We start from the raw sequence: 26561 nt of genomic DNA on the forward strand, positions 1-26561 counted from the left end.
ACTGCAGAGGGGTATAGTATGCAGCACTTTCCCTAACTTTTTTGACCATGAAATCTTCTTTTTCTAGAGTATCTATTAAATCTTATGCAACCATATTTTGAGCATTGTTTGGGAGACCCTTGAGGTAGAGGAAAAGTAGAAGGGTGAAGCGATGTTTAGAAGACATTGATTTCAGGCTAATAGTTTGACTGACTATTTGGCAGGTAGTGGTGAGCCCCTGAAGGTTTTCATCAGGAAAGAGAAATGAAAATGCTCCTGTGAGACTGATCTGTAATTAGTAGACAAATATATTATAATGGAAACCACCGGAGGCAAAGTGATTTTCAAACTTCAGATATTCTAGTACCTTAACATATCTGTATTCTGCCTGCAATATTGTTAACTTTTTCTTTGAATCTGCACAGTTTTTAAATACTTGCTTCAGCTTCATCCTAATAAACAATAAGTGACATTATGAGTTTGATGTTATATTTTCTCCTAATACACTTTAAAATAAAAACATACATATTAATATTTAAAATGTTTGTTCTCCACCTAACATCACATTAAGCATCACCAAATGCAAGCACTACATACTTCAGGAATTTCTAAATTTGAGCAATGTTTCACGACCATTTTTAACCATGATCCATCAGTCAAGAAGATTTCATCAAGTTTTACTTTCTATAGTTTATATTCTGACAAAGTAGGCATTTTCCCTAAAAATAAAATGAGAATATTCTATATGGTTCTTAAAACTTGCCCCAAGAAATTCTGATACTTCTTCAGTAAATGAATATGGTCCTGAAGCCATCTTCTTACCACGAGTTGAAAAAAATCACTGGGTGAGTATGTTACTGCAATTGTAGAGAATGAATTCAGGTGCATAGTAGCAAGGGGAAGGAAAGGGCAGGGAAGGGAGGGATGAGGAGGATTACGGAAAGGAATAATTATTGTAATTTGAGAGCTACATGGATGTAAAAATTAAAGAAGGGGGACAATCAAGACCGACTCTTGATATTTTCATCCTGAGACTCTGGAATAGGGCTTGGAACATTTTGGCAATGGGACAAATCCTGTCCAGTCTGTTTTTATAACTAAAGCTTTATTGGAACACAGCCCTGTTCATTCACTTACATGCTGTCTATGGCTGCTTTCACAATACAACAGCAGAGGTGAAGAATTGTAACAAAAACCCTATGGCCCTCATGGCCTAAAATATTTACTATCTGACTCGTCACAGAAAATGTTTACCAACCCTTAAAAATGGTGATGTCAAGAACAGAAGTAGCAAGATAGAGAGCAATTGTCCTATTGATTAGACAATCAATTTGGTCTCAGCCAGATTGAATTTGAGGTTATGGAAGAAAGTTTATATATAAAGTCTAATTTAGTAGTTAGAAACAGGTCACTAGTTCTGAATGACACCTTTTTAAAGTTAATAATTTTTCCTTTTCTTTAAAAAAATTATAAATTATTCCATGCCTATTTCCAAATAAGATTTGAGATGGCTGCAGGCAAGTGTTGAAGTGTGCCCTCTCCTTAATAATCCAAAATATAGCTTTACCTTTTACCAGGAAGGAAGTAGGAGCTTTTTTTTTCTTCATAAAGCAATATAGAATGAAAATATCAAACACAGAGGGAAGGAACAAACCTAAGGTCAAACTATGAGAAAGATACAGAGGCTGAACTATAATCTGGGCAAACCCCTCATTCCTGGGTAGCCCTTCAAAATGTGAAAAGCGAATCTTTCAGGTTCAACATCTAAGCTTTGCCTAAGCCACACTGTACAGAGGCTCCGATTCTAAGATTTGGCTGACTTTTTTTTATAATAAGCTCTTGCCCTATTGGCAAGATGAGACAAACAATTCAATAGGTGCTGTGGTCTAGAGAAACAGCAGTAGCTTGGGATGGGGAATCTGAGATTCCAGAACCTGTGCTGTCCCAACTACTCATGTAATGTGGGAAATACCCACAACAGATATTTACATAACACTTTATACTTTCACATATTTTATCTCATGTGGCCCTTACCATAGCCATGTGCGGTACAGAGGCAGGTATGATTATCCCTATTTCATAAATGAGGACAACGAAGCTGAGGGATGCTCAATTACTTGCCCTATGTTGCATGGCCAGAATCAGGACCCTGGTCTTCTAATAATTTAGTGGTTTCCCACCACATCATTCACCCCTTCACTGACCACAATCTATAGTAGTAGGAATCAAATGCTTTTGCTTTGTAAACCTAAGAATGCAATTTTAAAGTAATCACATTTTAATAATCAGAAAATGCAATATCTTTACCAGATTTTACCACACTTTCTTATCTTCTGTTTAGGGGAGGCAGAGGTGAAATTTTAAAAGCTACATAAGTAATATGTCCTGCAGTGTTTGCTATTCTGGGCCTCTGAACCTAGTGTTAAACTTTGAAATTGGTTTTTCTTTTTCTTTTTCATTTTTTTTGCTCAACTTTTGGTTTGTCTCATGGTCTCTCTTAATAGTGAATCCTTAAAACAGAGGTTATAATCTGAGCACTCACATGTTGGATCTAATCCCTTTACCCCCCTTATTTTTCCTTTTGGCCAGTTAAAAAATTGAGCCATTATTTAAAAATTAGAAGTTTCACATAAAGATCTGGATTTCTGGCTTCCTTTGAAGACACCTAACACTTGTGAACACTGGGCCTATGTCACCACAGGCAACAATTAGGTGGGGGAGGGGGTGAGAGGCAGCTGCCCCTGGAGGTAGGATGCACTCTCTAGTTTGCCAGTTGCCACTGCTCTCTATTGATTCCTGAACACAGAAGCAACAAAGTAGTTGCCATTTGTCATCCCTCCTGTGTTGTTGTTTTTCTCATTGTAGAAGAATAGGTCTTTGTATCCATACCTCTCTTTCAAAGTGCAAGGCTGACATAAAAGGATGTGATTTTCCTGGCCCATGCCACTAGCCACTCATTTCCTGAATTGAATTTAATCTAAAACATCTGATTATGACACACTAGTGTTTTATAACACTAAGACAGAAACAACACTGCCATTAAACTATGACTTACTATCGGTTGTAACATGAATTCCAGTTTCAGAGATGTTTAGATGCCAAAAGAAATGTGCATCTCTGAATCAATGAAATGAGGAATGTTATCGATACTTGCCTGGCTTCTGGAAGCATTTGAATCAGTGATCTTGCTTTAAATATGTGTCTGTTTCAATGTGTGTGGTACCATATAGTAACACCTTTAGCACAAAGACACACTTTTCAGTTCACTTACTTTGAGCTACCTGCTTATCATCAGTCACTTTTCTTTTCTTTGTAATAGCCATAGCTGGGATTTAAATTTTCAGTAGAAATCAGCCCAGGCCCACATATTACCCTCTTGGGCTTGGCTTCCCAGGTCTCTCAATCCACTGGCCCACAACTGCCAGTCAGACATACCCAATCAATTGATACTATTCCTTCTGCCAGACCTGTCCAGTAGAATGCTGAAGCACATGATCAGCACCAGATCAAAGTGGGAGGAAGTAGAGGTCTGAAGCAGGGTCTCAGTCTTCCATTTCCAAGAGGTGATATTCAAAAATTTAATAACTGGTATAGCAGGAGGACCAATTAATCCGTATAGATGGCAACTATGCTGGAGCTGGATTCTGAATGTCCCCTGCTGTTCCAGGTGTTAACCTTTGGGTGCTGACTTGTGGGGATCTGTAGGGAGGCTTGAGGAGGTTACTGGCTCCTAGGAAATAACAACCATTATGACTGTATGAGAGTATACTAGTTAAACACCAACTTTGCCAATATGTAAGCTGAGGCATCAAAAAGCTGCGAAATGGAAAAACACCCTATAAAGATACAAAATACCAAAACTGAATGAAAAGGAAATAAAAAATCAGAATAGAATTATAACAAATAAATAAATTAGTAACTGAAAATATTCATACAAAGCTAAACCCAGGCTCAGATAGCTTCATTTGTGAATTCTACTAAACCTTTCAAGAAAAGAATAATGTGTACCTTTTGCAAGCTCTATCAGAAAAAAGAGGAGGAACCCTTTCCAACTTATTCTACTAAGCCAGTATTATCCTGATACTGAAGCCCGTGTTATCCTGATACCAAAGCCAGACAAAGATAACCCACGAAAACAACAAACAAATACCCCTGATAAATATGGACACAAAATAATCCTCAACAAAATATTAGCAAATGAAACCTAGTGACATATAAAAAGATTATACCCTATGACTGAGGGGGATTCATCCCAGGAATGCAAGGTTTGTTTAACATCTGAAATCATTAATGTACTACACCATATTAATAGAATAGCGGACAAAAACTGCATGATCATCTTGATAGCTGCAGAAAAATTATTTGGAAAAATCCAACACCCACTTATGATAAAAACTTCTTCAACCTGATAAAAGGCTTGATTTTAAAAATTTAAGGCTAACATCACGCTTAACACTGAATGTTTGCATACTTTCTTCCTAAGGTTGGAAACAAGGCAAAGGTGTTTACTCTCACCACTTGTATTCAAGATTTTAATGGATGGTCTAGCCAGTGCAATAAGGCAAGGAAAAGAAATAAAAGGTATGCAGATCAGAAAGGAAGAAATAAAACTTTATTATTAGATGACATGATCTTATGTGTAGAAAATCCTAAGGGATCCACACAGAAAAACAAAATAAAAAACAAAACAAAAACAACAGTAAAATGCTATTAGAACTACCAATTTCAGCAAGGTTGTAGGATACAAAAGAAACAAAAATTGTATTTCTGTCAATCTGAAAATGAAATTAAGAAAAAATTTTCATTCACAATAGCATCAAAAAGAATAAAATACTTAGGGATAAATTTAACAAAAAACAAGACTTTCACTCCGGAAAACATTACTGAAAGAAGTCAAAGAAGATCTAAATAAATGGAGAGACATTCCATGTTCATGGACTAGAAGCCTTAATAATATTAAGACAGCAATACTCCCCAGATATTGATCTATAGATTTAATGTAATCTCTATCAAAATTCCAGCTGCCTTTTTCCCCCCAGAATTTGACCTTAAATTCATATGGTAATGTAAGAGACCTAGAATAGCTAAAATGATCTTGAAAAAGAAGAACAAACTTGGAGGAATCACACTTCCCATTTTAAAAACTTACTACAAACCTACAATAATCAAAAGAGTGTGGTGCTGACATAAGAATTGACATAGAGTTCAATGGGATAGAATTGAGAATCCAGTAATAAACACATTTACTGTCAATTATTTTTTGACTAGCATGCCAAGGTAAATCAATCAGGAAAAAATAGTCCTTTTAATAAATGGTGTTGAAACAATTGGATAGGCACATGCAAAAGAATGAAGTTGGAACCTTACATCCCACCATATACAAAAATTAACTCCAGCTGGATCACAGACATAAAAGTAAGAGCTAAAACTATAAAACTTTCAGAAAACATAAAACTATGCATGAGCTTGGGTTAGGCAAATATTCTTAGATACAACACCGAAGGCACAAGAGATAAAAGGAAAAAAATAGATAAATAGGACTCTATCAAAATAAAAACTTTCATTGCTCTAAAAGACAACCCACAAAATGGGACAAAATATTTGCAAATATATCATATACCTGATAAAGGACTTTTATCTAGAATACACTTACAACTCAATAATAAGACAACAAATAACCCAGTTAAAAAATAGGCAAAAGATTTGAATAGATATTTTACAAAGACGATATATGAATGGCCAATAAGCACATGAAAAGGTACCATTATAAGTCATTAGGAAAATGCAAATCAAAACTATAATGAGAACCACTTCACAATAACCAGAGTGACTATAAACAAAAAGACAGACATTTAGAGGTGTTGGTGAAGATCTGGAGAAGTTGGAACCCTCATTCAACACTGGTGGAATGTAAAATTATGCATTCACTTTAGAAAGCAGTTGCATAATTCTTCAAAAAGTTAAACACAGAGTTACTATATGACTCAGCAATTCCACTCCTAGGTATATACCCAAGAGAACTAAAAGCACATTCACACAAAACCTTGTGAATATCTTCATAGTCCTATTATTTACAATAGCTAAAAACTGAAAGCAATCCAAATGCTCATCAACTGGTGAGTGGATAAAACAAATGTGGTAGTATCCATATAATGGAATATTTTGCAATAAAAAGGAATGAGGAGGAAACTGATCAAGATGGTGGAGTAGGAGGACACAGAACTCACCTCCCCCCACAAATACATCAAAAATACATCTAAACGTGGACAATTCTCACTGAAAACTAACTGCAGAATGGCAAAAAGACTCCTGTACAACCATGGCTGTAAGAAAGATCCACACAAAATCAGGCAAAAAGAGAATAGATGAGATCAGGTCAGTACCTGTGCCCCTGGGAGGAGATTCAGAGGAAAAGGGAGATCACACAAGTAGATATCCTCCCTGGGGAGTGAGTGGTTTGAGCAACATATTGGGTGCCCCAGCCTTGGGGTCTGACACAGGGAAGACAAGTCCCCATGACTGGTTGGAATGCCAGTGGGACTAACGGGAAGGCTGTGAGAAGCCTGAATTCCACTCATGAGTATCATGTGCCCACTTGATTGCTCCCAAGGCAGGGCAGAGGGAGCAGACTGAGGGCTGTGCAAGTGACTGGTTGGTTTCCCATGATTACCATGGTGTGCGCCACAGCCTGAGTTGAGTGAATATTGAAGTCCTGCTTGGGAGCTTAGCTGTGAGACACAGACTTGGCTCAGACCTGAAGCAGCATCTAGAGGGCAGGGGCAGCCACTGCTGGTGCTAAAGGTAGCTCATCAGAAAAGTTGTGTCTCTGTCTGTGGCTGGATCACCACAGTTCACACCCCAACACATGCTGAGACCCCACGCAGGCCCTGCCTGCTCTGTGGAGAGCCCAGCTGTGAGAGGCAAAGGAGTCTTGGGCCTGAGGTTGCATCTGAACAGGGCAGGGGCAGACATTCCTGCTGCTTACACAGGCAACACATCAAAAGCAGTCCAGATCTCTGACCCCAGCTGGACTGTCACAGCCTGTGCCCTGACACATACTGAGTGACCACACCAGCCCCTCTTGCTCAAGTGCAGCTCCCCTCTGGGGCAGTGGTGTCAGTGCTGGGAGGGAGGAGAGCACACACTTGAAGGGAACTGAGGCAGCTTGGGCCTGAGCCTCAGGGTTTCTGCTTCAGGAATTGACACCCACCTCCAACCCCAGTATGGTGGTAAAAGCCACTGAGCAGAGGGGAAGCCTCAGCTCACACCTGGCTCTGGCTCTAGCCCCTCCATCTCCAGCCCCACCTTCTACCAAGGTGATAGCTGCCAGTTCACCTTGAGGAAAGACATGACTTGTGTTCACGCCAAATCCTGCTCTCCCACCAAGGCCACTGGGGACATGCAGAATGTATAGGGATGCTCCCACATAAGGACACCCCTTCAAGACTGCAGTAGGTTATTATTTCACCTAATTTCATAGAAATAGAGAAAGTTAAGCAAAATGAGAGGACACGGGAATTTGTCATAATTGAAAGAGCAAGAGAAAACCCTTGAAAAAACTACTAAAGAAACAGATATGGGGGACTTCCCTGGTGTGCAGTGGTTAACAATCTGCCTGCAAATGCAGGGGACGTGGGTTCGATCTCTGGTCCAGGAAGATCCCACATACTGTGGAGCAACTAAGCCTGTGTGCCACAACTACTGAGCCTGTGCTCTGGAGCCCACGAGCCACAACTACTGAGCCTGTGCATCACAACTACTGAAGCCAGCACACCCTAGAGCCCGCGCACTGCAACTACTGAGCCCATGCGCTGCAACTACTGAAGCCTGCATGCTCTAGGGCCTGCAGGCTGCAACTACTGAGCCCGCGTGCTGCAACTATTGAAGCCTGCATGCCTAGAGCCTGTGCTCTGCAACAAGAGAAGCCACAACAATGAGAACCCTGCGCACTGCAACTAAGAGTAGCCCCCACTCGTCACAACTTGAGAAAGCCTGCATGCAGCAATGAAGACCCAACACAGCCAAAAAAAGAAAAAAAAGAAATAGATATAAACAATTCACCAGATAAAGAATTCAAAGCATTGGTAATAAGAATGCTAACTGAATAAAGAATAGATGAACACAGTGAGAATTTTAACATGGAACTAGAAAAATATAAAAAAGAACCTGTCAGAACTGAAGAGTACAATAACTGAAATGAAACACACACTAGAAGGAATTAATAGGAGACTAGGTGATACAGAAGAATGCATAAGTGGAAGATAGAACAATATAAGATAGAATAATGTAAATAGAATAGAATAATGTAAATCACCCAATCAAACAGCAAAAAGAAAAACAAATTCATAAAATGAGAACAGTTTAAGGGACCTTTGGGATAACATTAATGTTACCAATGTTTGCATTACAGGTTTCCCAGAAGGAGAAGAGAGAGTGAAGGGGGTTGAAAATTTATTTCATGAAATTATAGCTGAAAACTTTCCAAACCTGAAGAAGGAAAGAGATATTCAAGAACAGGAAGCACAGAGGGTCCCGAACAAGATGAACCCAAACAGACCTATACCAAGACATATCATAATTAAAATGGCAAAATTTAAAGAGAGAATTCTAAAGCAGCAGGAGAAAAACAAAGAGTCATGTACAATGGAACCCCCATAAGACTAATCAGTTCATTTTTCTGAAGAAACTTTGCATGCCAGAAGGGAGTGGTGTGATATACTCAAAGTGCTGAAAGGGAAAAATCTGTACCCTAGGATACTCTACCCAGCAAGATTATCATTTAGAATTGAAGGAGAGATAAAGAACTTCTCAGACAAGCAAAAACTGAAAGAGTTTATCAATACTAAACCTACCCTAAAAGAAATGTTAAAGGGTCTTCTCTAAATGGAAAAGAAAAGGTTATAACAAGAAGCAAGAATCTACAGGAAAGGAAAAATACCACTAGTAAAGGCAAATGTATAGTAAAGGCTGAGGATCAACCACTTAAGTAAGGTAGCATGAAGATCAAGAGACAAAGAAATTGTAAAATCAACTACAATGACAATAATCAGTAAAGGGATAAAAATGAAGATGTAAAATATGACATCAAAACCCAAAATGTTGGGGTGGAGGGAGAGCAAAAACTGTAGATCTTGTAGAATGCATTTGAACTTAAAGGACACCTTTTTAAAACAAGTAGATATAGTTATAGGTCAACATATATATAGATAACCACAAATCAAAAACCTATAGCAGATACACAAAAACTAGAGAGAAAGGAATACAAGGCTACCAATAAAGAACATCATCAAACCACAAGGGAAGAAACAAAAAAAGAAGAAATAAACAGAGAACTACAAACACAACTGGAAAACAATTAATAAAGTGGAAATAAGTACATACCTATCAATGATTACTGTAAATGTCAATGGACTAAATGTTCCAATCAAAAGACATAGAGTGGCTGATGATAATAAAGCAAGATCCATCTATATGCTGCTTATAAGAGACTCACTTCAGAGCTAAAGACACACATAGACTGAAAGAGAGCAAATGGAAAAAGATATTTCATGCAAATGGAAACAAGAAAGTGGAGACAGCAAAACTCGTATCAGACAAAATAGATTTAAAAACAAAGTCTATGACAAAAGACAAAGAAGGGCATTATATAATGATAAAGGGAAAAATACAAGAAGAGGATATTACACTTGTTAACATATATGCACCCAATAAAGGAGCACCTAAATATATAAAGCAAATATTAACAGACATAAAGGGAGAAATTGACAATAATACAATAATAAGAGGGGATTTTAACACCCCACTTACATCAATGGACAGATCATCCAGACAGAAAATCAATAAGGCAACAGTGGTCTTAAATGACAACACAGAGAAGTTGGTCTTTAGAGATATCTACAGGACATTCCATCCCAAAACAGCAGAATACACATTCTTTTCAAGTGTGCAGGAAATGTTCTCCAGGATAGACCATATTCTAGGCCACAAAACAAGTTTCAACAAATTTAAGAGGATAGAAATTATCTGAAGCATTTTCCTGATCACAATGGTATGAAACTATAAATCAACTACAGGAAGAACAATGGGAAAAGCACAAGCATATGGAGACTAAACAATGTACTACTAAAAATCCAATGGGTCAATGAAGAAGTCAAAAAGGAAATCAGAAAATACCTTGAGACAAATGAAAATGGAAACAAAACTTTCCAAAATCTGTGGGATGCAACAAAAGCAGTTCTAAGAGGGAAGTGTATAGTGATACAAGCCTACCTCAAGAAACAAGAAAAATCTCAAAGAATCTAATTTCCCATCTAAAGGAATTAGAAAAAAAAAAAAAAAAAAGCCCAAAGTCAGCAGAAGGATGAAAATAATAAAGATCAGAGAGGAAATAAAATAGAGACAAAAATAGAAAAGATCAATGAAACCAAGAGCTGTTTTTTTTAAAAAGATAAATAAAATTGATGAATCTTTAGCCATGGTCATCAAGAAGAAAAGAGAAAGGCCCCCAATAAACAAAGCAAGAAATGAAAGAAAAGAACAACTGATATCAAAGAGATACAAAAAAATTTATGACACTAGTATGAACAGTTATATGCCAACAAATTGGGCAATCTAGAAGAAATGTACTAATTTCTAGAAACACACCTCCTGCTAAAACTGAAACAGGAAGAAAGAGACAATCTGCACAGACCAATCACCAGTAGAGATATTGAATTTGTAATAATAATAAAAAAAACCTCCCAACAAACCAAAGTCCAGGACTGAACGGCTTCACAGGGGTATTCTGCCAAACATATAAAGAAAAGCTAATACCCATCCTTCTTAAACTATTCCAAAAATTGAAGGGGACAGAACACTCCCAAATTCATTCCTTGAGGCTCCCACTACCCTGATACCAAAACCAGACAAGGGTAGTACAAAAAAAGAAAATTACAGGCTAATATCTCTGATGAATATACATGAAAAAATCCTCAACAAAATATTAGGAAACCAAATTCAACAATATATAAAAAGGATCATACACCATGATCAAGTGGGATTTGTTCCAGGGATGTAAGGATGGTTCAATATTTATAAATCAATCAATCTGATATAGCACATTAATAAAAGAAAGAATAAAAATCACATGATAATCTCAATACACACAGAAAAAGCATTTGACAAAATTCAACATCCATTCATAATAAAAACTCTCATCAAGGTTGTTATAGAGGTATCATATCTCAACATAATAAAGGCCATTTATGACAAACCCACAGCTAACATCATACTAATTGGTGAAAAGCTGAAAGTATTTCCTCTAAAATCAGCAACAAGACAAAGATGCCCACTCTCACCACTTCTATTTAACATAGTATCAGAAGCCCTAGGCATAGCAATCAGAGAGGAAAAAGAAATAAAAGGCATCTAAAGTGGAAGGGAAGAAGCAAAACTGTCACTATTTTAGATGACATGATACTATATATAGAAAACCCTAAAGTCTCCACCGAAAAAACTATTAGAACTAATAAGTGAATTCAGCAAAGTTGCATGACACAAGATTAATATACAGAAATCTGTTGCTTTTCTATATACTAATAATCAGAAAGAGAAAGCAAGAAAACAATCCCATTTAAAATTGCATCAAAAAGAATAAAATAGATAGGAATAAACATAACCAAAAAGGTAAAAGACTTAAATTCTGAAAATTATAAAAGCTTGATGAAGGAAATGGAAAGATATCCTGTGTTCTTGGATCCAAAGAATTGATATTGTTAAAATGTACATACTACCCAAAGCAATCTCCACATTTAATGTAATTTCTATCAAAATACCCATGAAATTTTTCATAGAACTAGAACAAATAATCCTAAAAATTATGTGGAACAACAAAAGACCCTAAATTGCCAAAGTAATCTTGAGAAAAAAGAACAAACTGGAGTTATCACACTTCCTGACTTCAGACTACTACAAAGCTACAGGAATAAAAACAGCATGATACTGGCACAGACACATAGATTAATGGAACAGAATAGAGAGCCCAGAAATAAACCCACACACTTATGGTCAATTACTCTACAACAAAGGAGACAAGAATATACAATGGAGAAAAGACAGTCTTTTCAGTAAGTGGTGCTGGGAAAACTGTACAGCTACGTGTAAAAAAATGAGACAAGAACATTTCCTCACACCATATACAAAAATAAAGTGGAGTAAAGACCTAAATATAAGACCTGAAATCATAAAACTCCTAAAAGAGAACATAGGCAGAACACTCTTTGACAGAAATTGTAGCAATATTTTTTTTGGATCTGTCTCCTCAAGCAAAAGAAGTAAAAGCAAAAATAAACAAATGGGACCTAATTAAACTTAAAAGCTTTTGCACAGCAAAGACAACCATTGACAAAATGAAAGACAACCTATTGAATGGGAGAAAATATTTGCACATGCTATGATCAATAAGGGGTTACTATGCAAAATATATAATCAGCTCACATAACTCAATAACAAAAACAAACAACCCAACTAAAAAATGGGCAGAAGACCTGAATAGACATTTTTCCAAAGAAGACATACAGATGGCTAACATGCACATGAAAAGATGCACATTACTAATCATCAGAAAAATGCATATCAAATACACATGAAATATCACCTCACACCTGTCAGAATGGCTATCATCAGAAAGACCACAAATAACAAATGTTGGCAGGGATGCAGAAAAAAGGGAATCCTTATACATTATTGGTGAGAATAAATTTGTGCAGCCACTATGAAAAGCAGTATGGAGGTTCCTCAAAAAACTAAAAATAGAACTACCATATGATCCAGCAATAATTCCACTCATATATCTGAAGAAAATAAAATAAAATATACATGCACCCAATGTTCATAGCAGCATTATTTACAACAGCCAAGATTTGGAAGCAAACATCAACAGACGAATGTATAAAGAATATGTGAGATATATATATATATATATATACACATACATACACATACAATGGATTATTACTCAGCCATAAAAAATAATAAAATTCTGCCATTTGCAATAACATGGATGGACCTAGAGGGTATTATGCCTAGTGAAATAAGTCAGACAAAGACAAATACTGGTTACAACTTACATGTGGAATCTAAAAAAAATAAAAGAATTGAATGAATATAACAAAATGGAATCAGACTCAGAGATATAGAGAACAAACTAATGGTTACCAGTGGAGAGAGGGAAGAGGGGAGGAGTGAGATAGGGGTATGGGGTTAAGAGATACAAACTACTATGTATCAAACAAATAAGCAACAAGGTTATATTGTACACCACAGAGAAATATAGCCATTATTTTGTTATAACTTTAAATGGAGTATATAATCTGTAAAAATATTGAATCACTATGTTGTATACTTGAAACTAGTATAATATTCTAAATCAACTATACTTCAATAAAAAAACAAAAGGAATGAAGGACTGACACATACTACAACATGGATAAACCTCAAAAACATGCTGAGTGAAAGAAGCCAGATGCGAAATACCACATATTGTATGATTCCATTTGCATTAATGTATTAAATGTCCAGAAAAGGCAAATCTATAGAGACAGAAATTTTATTATTGATTGCCTGGGCTGGGGGTAGTTATGAGAAGTGCTTGCAAATGGGCATGAGGTATCTTTTTACAGTGATGGACATTTTCTAAAATTGGAATGTGGTGATAGTTACACAACTCTGTAAATTTTCTAAAAAAATCATTGAGTTATATCCTTAAAGTGAGTGAATTGTATAGTATGTAAATTATACCTTATTAAAGCTGTTAAAAAATAGCTATGAAACCACGATGCAGTTTTATATGTAATTCTGACTTTTATACATCTTATAACTACAAGACTTTCATAAGATAGGGCAGCACTGATTCCCAAAGACAATATGGCAGAGGCTCCAAAAATTTTGAAAATCAATCTTAACATTCTGGCTCTACGAATAGATGGGTCACATGGTATTATTGCCTGACACCTAATAGGCCTCAATAAATGTTTACTGGATGAACAATCAAACCATCTTTATAGTGTGATTTTCCCCCAAACGTATCATCTACCTGATAGATGAAACTCAGTTGATTAGGGCATTTTTTTCTTAAGAAAACTGAAATAAATGAAATGCCGATATCCCCAGGGGAAAAGCTGATAAGAGCTTAGGTAGTCAGGATCAGTTAGGCTATAATGAGGTAAGATACTAACTCTTACATGCTACAGACTCACTTGATTTAGTAGGGTGTGGAGATGGAGGTGGGGAGTGGGAATGTCTGATCCACAGTCTTTCAGAGATCCAGGCTGACCAAGGTTTAACTGTACATCAACAGGAGTCATGGTAGACTAACAGAGATTGAAAAACTGTGTATGGGCTTTTCACTACCATTGCTCTTAAGTGACCCACCTCACTTCTGCTAATATTTCATTTGCTCCCAAACTCCAAAGAGGGCTAGATATCCAGGGGAGTAAATGGAATATTTGGTGAGCATTGCAGTCTACCACATTTGTCATCAGGGGACTTTGTCTCAGGATTCTTTTCCACAGCTAGAGATAACCTCCTTCTCCATCTATCTGATTAAGAACCACTGATCAAGAATTTACAATAGTAAGACAGATAGATAGCTAGTGGGAACCTGCTGTATAGCACAGGGAGCTCAGCTTGGTGCTCTGTGATGACCTAGATGGGTGGGATGCAGGGGGGGTGTGTGGGTGGGAGGTCCAAGAGGGAGAGGATATATGTATACATATAGCTGAGTCACTTCGTTGTACAGCAGAAACTAACACAACATTGTAAAGCAATTATACTCCAATTAAAAAAAAAAGAATTTAAAATAGATGACCTTCAGGTTCTTTGAAGCAAATTTTGAAGCAGGAGACAAATACCCTGCTTGGTATCCCTGAAGCTTTTTTGGGAGGAGATGGTTCTTGATTCACCTTTTTTTGCCCAACACTGAGGATATCATCTGGTACATGGTAGCAGCTCACTGAGGTATGGAACTGAGTTTTGTCTCAGAGAAACAGATCAGGTGAAAGCCTACAGTCTGAGTACAAATATCTCCCATCTTCCTATGGTGTTCTTCAGTCACAACTTTTTTTTTTTTGGTTGAAATTCCTTCAATTCAGTTAAATAGAACCAAGAAACCGTTAAATTCTGAGGGAAAGGGAGCAAGAACTGATGCAATGTAAACAATTACTTTTACTGTTTTATTACACCACAACTAACACCTCATGTAATAAAATTTATATTTGTAGTGTTTAACAAAAAATAAGCTCAATGCTTTAGAAGAATAGAAAGAAATGCATCAAGATTTATGTTATTCAACCATGTGAAGGTATTTGGAGAAAATGTCTTACGAGGCTGTTACCAATCTGCACTCCATTATTTATAGTATTTAGCCCCTTAGCTTCTGGTCTCTGTTCTTGCAATGTCAGTTTTATCTTTTTCAAATATTACCTTTAAAATGCAGGATCAAACTCCTTAATTCTGGCAATTTTGACTTTTCGTGTAACTTCTCATGCTTTTAAAAATTTTTTTTATTATACCAAGGTCCCCAAATGAAGCTTTTGCTGCATCAGAGCTAATTATTCTCTGTTCTTTAGGCTGCATATATTTGCTAACAACTCACCCACTACCCGGGATGCCGTTTCATTTCTTTTCTATCTACTGAAAGTTTGCTCATTGCTCAAGCCCAAAATGTGTCTTAACCCTACTGTGAAACTCTCCCTGAATATTTCTGCTCACACTGATCTGAGCACCTGAAGCACCTAGGGTCTACAGCAGTCATCTATGCACCAAAAACTATCCAGAAGTCTTCATTTAAACTTTTTGAGTCTCTTTCTCCCAGCTAAGAGTATGAGCTTCTTGAGAGACTGTATTTTATTACTTTATATCCCCATATATGGATTAACAGAGGACCCTCAACAAATATTTATTGCATACCTACTCTGAGTTAGGCCTTGTAGAGGTATAGATGTGCTACAAGGTATTATATTTACTAGTTGAATTAATGTTTGAAGAATCTTTAAGATGCTATATTTTGGAATTTTTTATTGGGCTGGATTTTTAAAAAATGTTGCTATTTCAAATATGTTTTAATATATATTATCCTCATTTATCAGTACTTCCTGAACTTTTATATTTTAGTTTTAGTGAAAATATCATTTTTGAAAGTATAAATGCTGGATTTCATTTTTGAGAATTTATCCTTACATTCATTATCTACTGATTCTGTTTCATATACCAATATTATGTTTTCCTTTGTTGTTAGCAGATCTGTCCCTGGATCTCTGAATCTACAAATATACACAAAACTTGGGTCCAAAGATGACGATAATTTTCTCTTATATCTTTTAACAGCTGGATTGTCTATTATGCTAGGTATGACAATATACATACAAAAATATTCATTTCCCTTGATAATTACAATAATATTACTAAGTGTTCCTCTAAATCCATATTAAAGCAACAAAAAACCACAGCTTCTTGGAGTATAAAATAATCTGTTATTAATCTTACTACCTTTTTCCCTTTACCATTCAAAAATCCATTGCTAATCTGCGAATAATGTTCTTTCTAAAAACACCCTCTGAAAAACTCTCTTCCTGCCACTCTTACATTATGCCAGCATTTTATCTGCTTTTCCTTTGACACTTACTCCTTTAAAACTAGCAAAAAAAAACCACAAAATCAGAAAAGTTTAACTCTTACATCTCTCACTGTGTCGTAAAATCCTTTGTCAATTACCCGATGTGCTTGAGAGGTTGTCCGTTTCTTTTTCGATCGAATTACACAATTGTCTCGGCAGCCTGATTTATCAGTTTGGTCCACGCTGTTTCAGTTTGGTGATTCTTTGTACAGATTGATAACCAGAAAAAGTCTAAAGTAGAGCAATTCCAGGCTAAATTGGAGCAGCCTTTTCCCGTAAAGCAACTTAGTACCTCACAAAATTCCAGGGAGAATGAATGATAGAGCATGCACCAATAGGGAGTGGAGAATAGTGTTTTATCTAAGTTTGCAACCCAATCCTTGGGAGCCAGGGGTGGGAATTTTAAAATGGGGTTGTCCTTTCCTTGGAATTTTCTTAAAGTGGTATCGCTGCCTGATGATGTTAAAGTTTGCCAAAGATTGCCCAATCAGTACTTTGTATTAGAGGATTCCCACCCCACCCCCCGCTTTTTTTTTTAAAGACCTTTTTGATGTGGACTTTTTTCTTTTTTTTAAGTCTTTGTTGAATTTGTTATAATATTGCTTCTGTTTTATGTTTTGGTTTTTTTGGCCAGGAGGCCTGTGGTATCTTAGCTCCCCCACCAGGGATAGAACCCACACCCCCTGCACTGGAAAGGGAAGTCTTAACCACTGGACCGCCAGGGAAGTCCCGCCCCCTTGTTCTGAGGGAGGCAAAATGTGAAACTGTCACTTGACAAATTTAGAGAACTTTTAAGAGTGGCCATAGGATAATATACTAATGCGAAGAATCACATGGCTACTTTTGTGTCAGTTTCAGAGGGCAGAAGTTGTTTTAAGATGATTCATTTTTCATGATCAAATATCAGATGTCAAACTAATGCATTAAAATATTTCATTTTTTAAGTAATGAAAACTAAGAGACTAACATTGATTACTTTTTAAAAATTGTTCTATCTATATAGTGAAGCCTTTTTTGTATGTGTGATTCTTCCATATTAGGAGCAAATATATATTATTTGGGTTGATGTTTAATAACCGAAAGATTTTTGTTTTTACATAAACTGAAGATTTCCTCATTTTAAGTCTAGCAAAAAAGTTCTAAGTACTACAAATTCTTAAGTATTTGGAAACCTGTATAAAAGGTCTTAGAAGTACATGACATATACCATCCATATACTTCAGTAACTTCTGAAGACCAGGTTTACTAAATAGATAATTGGTATTTCATTATAACTCATACTTTGTTTTGAGATAGGTCTTATTTTTATTTAATATAACTCTGCTTTCTAGGTTGTTAACAAGCAAGGTACTTAAAAAAAATTTTTTTTTTGCTGTTCCTTAACAATGCTTTGATTTTTTTTTTCTTTTTACCATCATAAAGGTCTCTTCCTTTGATGACTCTGCTGACATAGGAAATTCTGTCTTGAAGAAATATTTATTGATGGCCTACTCAGTCATGCTAGGAACTGCCAGAATATTTAACTTACAAAGTTGTTACTGTCGTTTTAACGATTGTTTCTCACAGCAGACCTACGGTATTTCAAGAGCAGAGACTAGGTTACTGCCTCACGCTTGGAACGAACCTGCCAGCGCGCAGTGACTTCTTTTATACTGGGCTTAAGCTCACTACTTGATTACTAACCTTGGCCATATTACATAAACCTACCTGACCTAAGTTTTTCATCCGTCATACGAGTATAGTAATAGTACCTGTGTCATAGGATTGTTGTGAGGGTTGAGATAACCTATGCACTGATCTCAGAACGCTGCCTGGTATACAGTAAAGCGACTGGGTGTTATTACTGTTGTAATTTCTCAACGTATGCATTGAATGAGAGGACGAGTGCATCAGTGAATGCATGAATGAAAGAACTGATCAGTTACTGACGGTCCCTGAGGCTGGAGCCGGCTAAACTACCCCCTCCAAATTCTGAGCAAAAAGCTGATCTCAACAGCAAACCCGGAAGCCGGAGCCGGAAGCAAAGACCGAGTCAGGGGCGGGGCCAAGTCGCGGAGAAGCCACATTCTTGGCCAATAGGCACATCGCTTGGAAAACAAGCCTCTCGTGCGATCTATCGTAAAAACCGCGAGAACGGTGGAGCATTATCGCGAGGTTCCGTCTTCTTCTCCTCCGCTCTGTCTTCCCCCAACCCTCTGAAGTGAGGGTTCCGTCCCGTCCCGCCCCGCGTCGTCCGCGCCCCGCCCAGTCCCCTCCCGGCGCCCCGCCCCGCCCCGCCCCGCCCGCCGAGTCCCGGCTTGCCGTCCAGTGCCCCTGCGCCCGGGAGTGCTGGCTTCGCTGGTCGAGGTGAGTGTAGCACTTTGCCGTTCCGGGTGGCTCACGTAGCAAGGGCCTCTGGCCCGACCCCCGGCCCTGAGGCTGGGTCTGGCAGAAGCGTCCGGGCTGCAGCGAGTGGACCCCGGCCCGAGCGGGCCCGTCTGGGCCTCGGGTCGCCACAGCTGCCGGGCCCTCCTCGCCCTCGGTGGTCGGAGAATCTCGATATGGGGTCTGTGAAATCCCTGCCACTGGGCTCACTGCTTCCAAACTCTAACGACCAGAGTGTTTCGTTAACTCGGGCAAAACGGCATGTGTTTTGCCTAAGACTTCTGCCAGCCTTCTTTTCAGTACTGAGAAAATAACCTTTAACAAATGCTTTTAATGTGCGTGTTTTAATTCATTAATCTACAATATTAGGAAATTGGAGTGGGTATTCCACTGAATTAAGTACGGAAGTCAATCTAAGGGACTCCTTTCCCTTAAAACACACCTGTTTTAAAATGTGTGGAATTTTCTTAAGATGGAAAGGTTAGTTTGCTTTAAATAATAATGGAGTGGATTGGTGTTTATCTGTCAGAAAACTGTTATGCAGGTGCAGTTGTGTACAGCTAATATTAAGTATACCATTTGCTTTTAATTGTAGATAAGAGGTAGTGAAGGGAATATGTATAAGAAAATTATCCTGGTAAAGGCTGTGCATTGCCAGTGAATGCATACGGAAAACCATTATCATTATTTATTATTGGAAGCTTTCAGATTTCATTTGTGTAGATTTCATCTCCCAAACTGCCTTCCTAGCAAGACGCATTTTAACAGAGTGTAATGGCGTTTTAAGGGCAACCAATCCCACCCATCAGGATTCAGCAGGATTCGAAGGAAAGCCATCAGGTTACACTGTATTCTCTTATTGGATCTTCCCATCAGGGAGTGTGGGTTTTGCTTTGTAGTCTTAAATTTGTATAAGCTTTGCCTACCGCTTAAATAATAATAAGAAGAAGCAGAGGCCCCACTGAAGTTCATGAAAGTCTGCCTTGTAGAGCAGTGCACAGGCTTTGGAGTTGAACACCTGGGTTGGTATTCTGGCAAGTTACCCTCTGAGAAACTCAGTTTCCTCATCTATAAAATAGGCTAAATAATGTCTATTGCAGTGCAGAGTTTTAAGGATTGAGAGATCTTTATTGCACATAGCACACACTCAGCATATAGTATCTACAAGCTGACTTTAGATCAGAGGTGAAAAAAAATCTACCTTGCAATATTACTCACATGTCCTACTGTCAGCTGTTCATCAGCTGTTTGAGGGCCTGCTTTGTGCTAGAGGCGGGTATACAAATGTAAAGAAAACAGCAAGGTCTCTGCCCTCAGGAGTTTACGGTACAGTCTCTTGGCTAGATTGACGATAGATAGATACACCAATAAATATATAGATTACAAATTGTGAAGAGTCCTACAAAGAAAGAGTAAGAGAGAAGACTTTAGCTTGGGATGGGGAAGTGATTTTTACGTTGAAACCTGAAGGGCGTTGGGACAGTGCTTTCAAAGGCTAAAGGAGAGCAGGAAGTGGTGTGAAGAAGAGTTTAGCACTTTCAAACACTAGAAAAGCCCAGGAGTTTGGTGAGAAGCCAGGGAGGGTGCTGCCAGGCTGGAGAAGTGGGTGGGGCCGGATTGTGAAGAGCCCTCAATACTTGGTAAGTTTAATTTTTCTTAAAAAACTTTTGAAGGGTTTATTTAGAATGCATGTGACTAGGGAGCAAGTTTACCTGAGAAAGAGAGGGAGACATAGTTGGATTTACTTTTTTAAAGGCTCCCAGCTAAGTGATTAATGTATTGCAAAGTGACTTGAGTGGACACAGGGAGACCAGTAATACATATGGCAAGGCAGGAGATGACAGTGGCTTTCCATTTGGGCAGATGGAGAGATGTGGATAGATTTGAGTGTATTTTGGAGATGGAAACCATAAGCCTTGTGATAGATTGGAGGTGGTGGAGGAATCATTCATGACTTCCGGCTTTCCTGGTGGTTAGAACGACGGGGGAAGATTTGGATTGGTGATGAATATCGAAAACTCTTTTTGAATGTGTTAAGTTTGAGATGCTTGTGAGACATCTAAACAGCTTCTAGTTTACTATTTCAGTGAATAATTACGCAGAAAGCTTCCCTTTCTAAATACAATCAACGATGTTATTTCTAGCCTAGTTCCCCTTGCTTTACAGGGAGAGAATTAAGATGTGGAAAGATTGAGTATCTTGTTCAAAGTCAAGTAATATGTCTCATAAAAATAGGTAAGTGAGTAGCTAGTATAAATACGGGAAGGTACTGGACTCTCATGTTGCATTGGGGATATAATTGAATACTCCATATTCTCTGACCTTTTATATAACATAGCAAATACTTTCTTATTAGTTGGGAATTAAGAGTTTGGAAATAATAGAAAATAACCAAGAAGTTAGAAAACTCTGCTTATTGAAAGCTTATGATACTGCATTTTGTACTAACTTGGTATTAATTCCCAGTGAAAATAGTTTTTCTTAAGAAAAAACATTTTCTTTGAAAGGTACTTCTCTTTGGAGAGTTTGAGAAAGGGTGCCCTGGAAAACCAGAGTAGAATCTTTGAACAAAGCTTAACTTGTTTTTAGTGTTTTAGCATTTTCTTAGTATCCTGTGGAATCCTGTCAGTCTGTGTGTATAAAGACTTCAGGCTTAGAAATCCACTGGACACCCTTCCCCAGCCCAAGAAAAAAAAATCCTTGTTCCCTTATGAGCTGTTTGACCTTGGACAAATTATTGAATCTCTGAGTTTGTTTCTTCTTGTGGTAAGTGATGTGAAGTTTGTTTCTGCCCTGTGCCTAGTTGATAAGATGGGAAATGTTATTTCTCTTCCTATCCTTGTCAATTTGGAGCTAGAAAGGAATTTAATCTGTTCTGGGTTCTGGCCCTTACCAATAAATTGCTGTCTCCATTTTATGTTAGGCAACTAAGGCCCAGAAAGATTGTAATAGAAAAGTACAGGATTCTTATTTCCTAGTGCAGTATTTCTTCTTTCATTGAAATAATTAAGTAAAACTCTGTGTTCCCAGGCCTGTTTCTTTGCTACTTTTGATCATCTGCAAAGCTAAGAAGAAAGAAAGAAAAGAGAATAAAGAGATAAAAGAAAGAAAATATTAGAATATAGGACAATATTTAGATAGTAAGAAGTGAAGAAAATGAAGCTGTAAGTGGTCTAGTTATATTTTATATTATATACATTTAAATATATATATATTTTTAAATTTGTTTGGACTTTATCTTTTTAAAAAATTAATTAATTAATTAATTTAACTTATGGCTGTGTTGGGTCTTCGTTTCTGTGCGAGGGCTTTCTCTAGTTGTGGCAAGCGGGGGCCACTCTTCATCGCGGTGCGCGGGCCTCCCACTATCGTGGCCCCTCCTGTTGCGGGGCACAGGCTCCAGACGCGCAGGCTCAGTAATTGTGGCTCATGGGCCCAGTTGCTCCGTGGCATGTGGGATCTTCCCAGACCAGACCTCGAACCCGTGTCCCCTGCATTGGCAGGCAGATTCTCAACCACTGCGCCACTAAGGAAGCCCACATTTAAATATTTTTAAAATGTTTTAAGCTAAAGACAAAATGAGGTAGTTCAAGAAGGAAATGGGTTTGCTGTGTCTAATTTTTTAAGCTCTTTGTTTGGTTGCATGTTATGAAACTGGTCTCTGTTCTCTTAGATAGGGATTCCTATCTCAAGTTCAAGAACTACTTTTTTCAAATAGGACTATTTCTACTAAGTAGTAAATATTGCTTAAATAGTGAGAGTATTTTTATTAAATAGTTATTCATTTTAATCTCCTTATAAATATGTGTGAAAATTTAGTTTTCTTATAAAAGAAAAATATAGGAATGGATGTATAACTCTCTTTTTAATATCTGCAAATAGCTATATATGCTGACTGGTTTATTTGGCAACATTTGTTAGCAGTATCATAATTTCCCATTTTTTTGTTCTCTTTAGAAATGGACCAATTTTGACAAGATGTAGTGCTGCAGTGTGCCTGATGGGATATGTTCAGTCATGGCATCTGAACTTTGTAAGACGATCTCTGTGGCAAGGCTGGAAAAGCACAAGAATTTGTTCTTAAATTATAGGAATCTGCAGCATTTCCCATTGGAGTTACTAAAAGATGAGGGACTACAGTACTTGGAGAGACTCTACATGAAAAGGAACTCCCTTACAACCTTGGTACAGTATTATGTTGCATTAAAAAAAAAAGTCATTTATAATGTGGTCCTGACCAAGATATATTTTATATATCTTAAGATATTCAGACCAAGATTATATCCCCTCTTGTTGTATAGACAGGTAATAAAAGTACACATACAGGGGCTTCTCATTACATGAGAATTCACTATCCAAGTTCTTGCAGTTATGAAGTTTTAAGAGTCGTGTAGGAAAGCAAAATATTCACTAATATACCACTTATAAAATTAGTCCCACACACTACTACATATAAGATAGATAACCAGCAAGGACCTACTGTATAGCACAGGGAATTCTACTCAATATTCTGTGATAAGCTATCTAAGAAAAGAACCTGAAGAAGAATGAATACATGTATCAATATATGTACAACTGAATCACTTCGCTATACACCTGAAACTAACACAACATTGTAAATCAACTATACTCCAATAAAATAAAAAAAAAAATTAGTCCCTATTCAGAAACCCCTCTTCACTTAGCCTGTGCATCTCTCTGGGCCTGTGCTTTCTTTGTGTGTTAAGATTCTTAGATGATTTATGGATGTTACAGTACCCAACAGACCAGTTAAAAAGTAAAGAAGAGAAAGACCAACAAGGATGACTTTGATTTAGACGTATTTAAAAAGGGAATGATTTGAAGATTAAAGTATTAAGACAGGCATTAGGAGGCTTGATGTAGCCTTTGAGTGTTTTGAAAAAAACCCAAAACCAAAAAACCTTCTTTATGATTGCACTGTGAAAATCAGATGACTTTGAATTGGGCTGTCATCCAATTTGTTGGAAAAATTTTTGCCACAAAAGCCAACATTTGATTCACTCTTTTTATGTTCTAAGAATAAGCACATAGTTATCATTATAACCTAAATTTTATTACATATGAGATTAAAAATCTAAAATATTTTTCAAGAGAGTGTGCCTGTCAAACTTTTTATTCCCACTGTTTATCATGATATTTGGTCTCTGTTTTAAATGGATTTTGCTTTATGTGGCCTTTTCTGATTATCACTGAACCTCATTTAAATCTTACACTTTGAATTCTAGTTCTTTTCCACTTTAGATGATTTATGCATTCTTGTTGTTTCTTTGTGAACAGACCCATTTTTCATTCCCTTCTCTGAAAGTATCTGAGTATCTGAAAATATGCCTTACTGGCCTCATATATATGGAGTGTTTTTCTGGAAAAGTTTTAGTTAGTCTGTGCAAAATACCTACAATGTGTAGAAAGCATTATCAAATTTGTTTATCTTTGTTGTCTCTGAAAGTAAGTGCAAGTATATCTTTTATATTTAGTGTTTGACATATTTGTGTATATATTATTTTGCATGCCTAATTAGATTTTTTTAAATTAGATTTTTCACTTTTCAAACTTTAATAATCTGTATATAGTTATATTAATCCTTTTTGCGAGATCATCATTGCATGAAGTGAAACCGTATTTACCTAGTGTTTTTCCGCCCTCTGGAGAAGTGGTGTAAGAAATAATTTCTCAAGGATTACAGCCCACATTTTCTCATGTTTGTTGTTGATGTACAAAGAAAAGGTTGTGAGTGGATTACTTCTCAACCATCAGTTATAGTCCACGGGTAGAAGAAATTGGCCTTTGCTTATAAATGTTACAATAAACTTTTGGTTTTGTGGCCGTTTCTTGGCTGCAGTTTTCTATTTATGAAAATATTTAAGTGTCTACTATACAATTTTAACTGATATAATGGCTCCCAAGCATACATTTCAAGTTCATGCTTTGCCACCTTTTTAGTCACTGAAGATTAAATTGTTGCATATGTTTATAATGGTAGGTGTATATATTTTATTTTAATGCTTTCTCTTAGCTGGAACATTTGATTCCTTTGTATCAAAGAGCTTTTTAAACTGTAAAGTGCCATACAGATACCGGGATGGTGGGAATGGTAGCAAGCATACCATTCCGTGACTATACTGAGTATAAGACAGCTTACTTATATCCAGCATAGTCTGAGAATGGCATACTGCACAGGTTTTCAAAGCTGATGAAACAGTACTTGCCCTTGAGTGCTCCAAACTAGTGACTGCAGGCTTTTAGAATGTTTGCTGGTGTTATTGATAAAGTATATTTCCTATGGAAATAATAGAGATTTAGTATGTAAAATTTGACTTAAACTGCAATACTGTCCAAAGGAAAAAAACACATTATTGGAAGCATATACTATCTCAAACACATTATGAGTTAATTGGCCTTTTTTTTTTTTTTTAAGAGAAGCTTGGGAACCTGCCAATTATTTCCATTTCCACATTGTTTTATTATTTCTTATTAACATTGTTTTATTGTGTTTAAATGTCTTCTCCTCAGCATTCCCCTTCTCCCCTCTTCGTATGAAGCCTCCTGGTGAGGAGTCACTAATGCCTGACTTCTGTCCTTCCTTTTTCCCTTCAAGCTGCTCAGTATTGCACTATGGTTTATATTTGTAGGATGATTGTATGTCAGATGCTTAGAACTTGGAGAATGCCCATATTAAAAATAAAGCACAGGGAAAAGCCTTTTTTATATACAAAAGAATAAACTGTTCATATTTTACATATAAAAATATGTGCCCTTATAGCAACCAACATAAGAAATATATGGAAAGTAGTAGTTTCTCTTTCTATTCCTCCAATTCTGTGCTTTGGAATAACCAGTGTTAATAGTTTGGTTTTGTCCTTCCACTCCTTTGCTTGTGTTTATGTAATTATGTAGTCTGTATTTTTTTCCCTTTTTAAACAACAAAAGGGAATCATACTCTACATATTTCTCTGCAGATTTCTCTCTTCACTTCATTCTCATTCCACTAAATTCTAGGCCAAGAAATATATATACATCCTTGTATTTAGGATCAGGTCTCAAAAGTAGGATTGCTGGGTCAAAGGGTAGGAACATTTTATATTTTAAAATACTTTTTAGCAGTATTTCATTATACAGTATTACCACTTATTTGTATAACTGAAAAGTCTTAAAACTGTTTAAAATATAATGAATCAATTTATATAGGAATCCAGTTATATAATTAATAGGTAAATAAGAAGTAGTTAGGAAACATTAAGATTTTGGTTCCTAACATTTATCTTAGAAAATGATTTAAAGAATTTTTCTATAATTATTTTAAATACAGTTCAAGAATTATTAAGTCTCTGATCTTTGTGGTAGTTTGAAGTTAATAAGAGAATAGGAGATACAGGTTCTGTATTTGATAGGCATCCACATAGTTGTTGAATGAATAAATAAAAGAATATAAAGTAGAAGAGCATAAGGTCTATAGTACAGGTATAACAGTTCCAGACTGAGAGTCTTTGAGGGCAGGGACTCTGTGTTAAATTCTGTATCCCCAGTGCCTGGCTACTGTCTAACATTT

At 36.8% G+C, this 26561-nt stretch overlaps 2 protein-coding genes across 5 annotated transcripts in view; one reads left to right on the forward strand and one right to left on the reverse strand.

The window, feature by feature from the left end:
* TTC23 (tetratricopeptide repeat domain 23) overlaps positions 1–19001 on the reverse strand; it is a 113498-nt gene extending 94497 nt beyond the window's left edge. For 2 of the 3 annotated variants that reach the window (XM_059912593.1, XM_059912591.1), the window contains exon 1: positions 16693–16933. The gene's annotated coding sequence lies outside the window, so the exon portion shown is untranslated. Of the gene's footprint in view, positions 1–16692; positions 16934–18931 lie in introns of those variants that run through there. The other variant, XM_059912592.1, reaches the window with a different exon arrangement.
* Positions 18774–26561, forward strand: part of LRRC28 (leucine rich repeat containing 28) — a 173600-nt gene continuing 165812 nt past the window's right edge. Inside the window, exons 1-2 of one of the 2 annotated variants that reach the window (XM_059912595.1) lie at positions 18774–18976; positions 22952–23179. In XM_059912595.1, the coding sequence (XP_059768578.1) occupies positions 23012–23179 (168 nt within the window). In that variant the 5' untranslated portion in view covers positions 18774–18976; positions 22952–23011. The remainder of the gene's footprint in view (positions 18977–22951; positions 23180–26561) is intronic. The other variant, XM_059912594.1, reaches the window with a different exon arrangement.

Source organism: Balaenoptera ricei, chromosome 2, assembly GCF_028023285.1.
Source record: "Balaenoptera ricei isolate mBalRic1 chromosome 2, mBalRic1.hap2, whole genome shotgun sequence".
NCBI classification, from domain to species: Eukaryota; Metazoa; Chordata; class Mammalia; order Artiodactyla; family Balaenopteridae; genus Balaenoptera; species Balaenoptera ricei.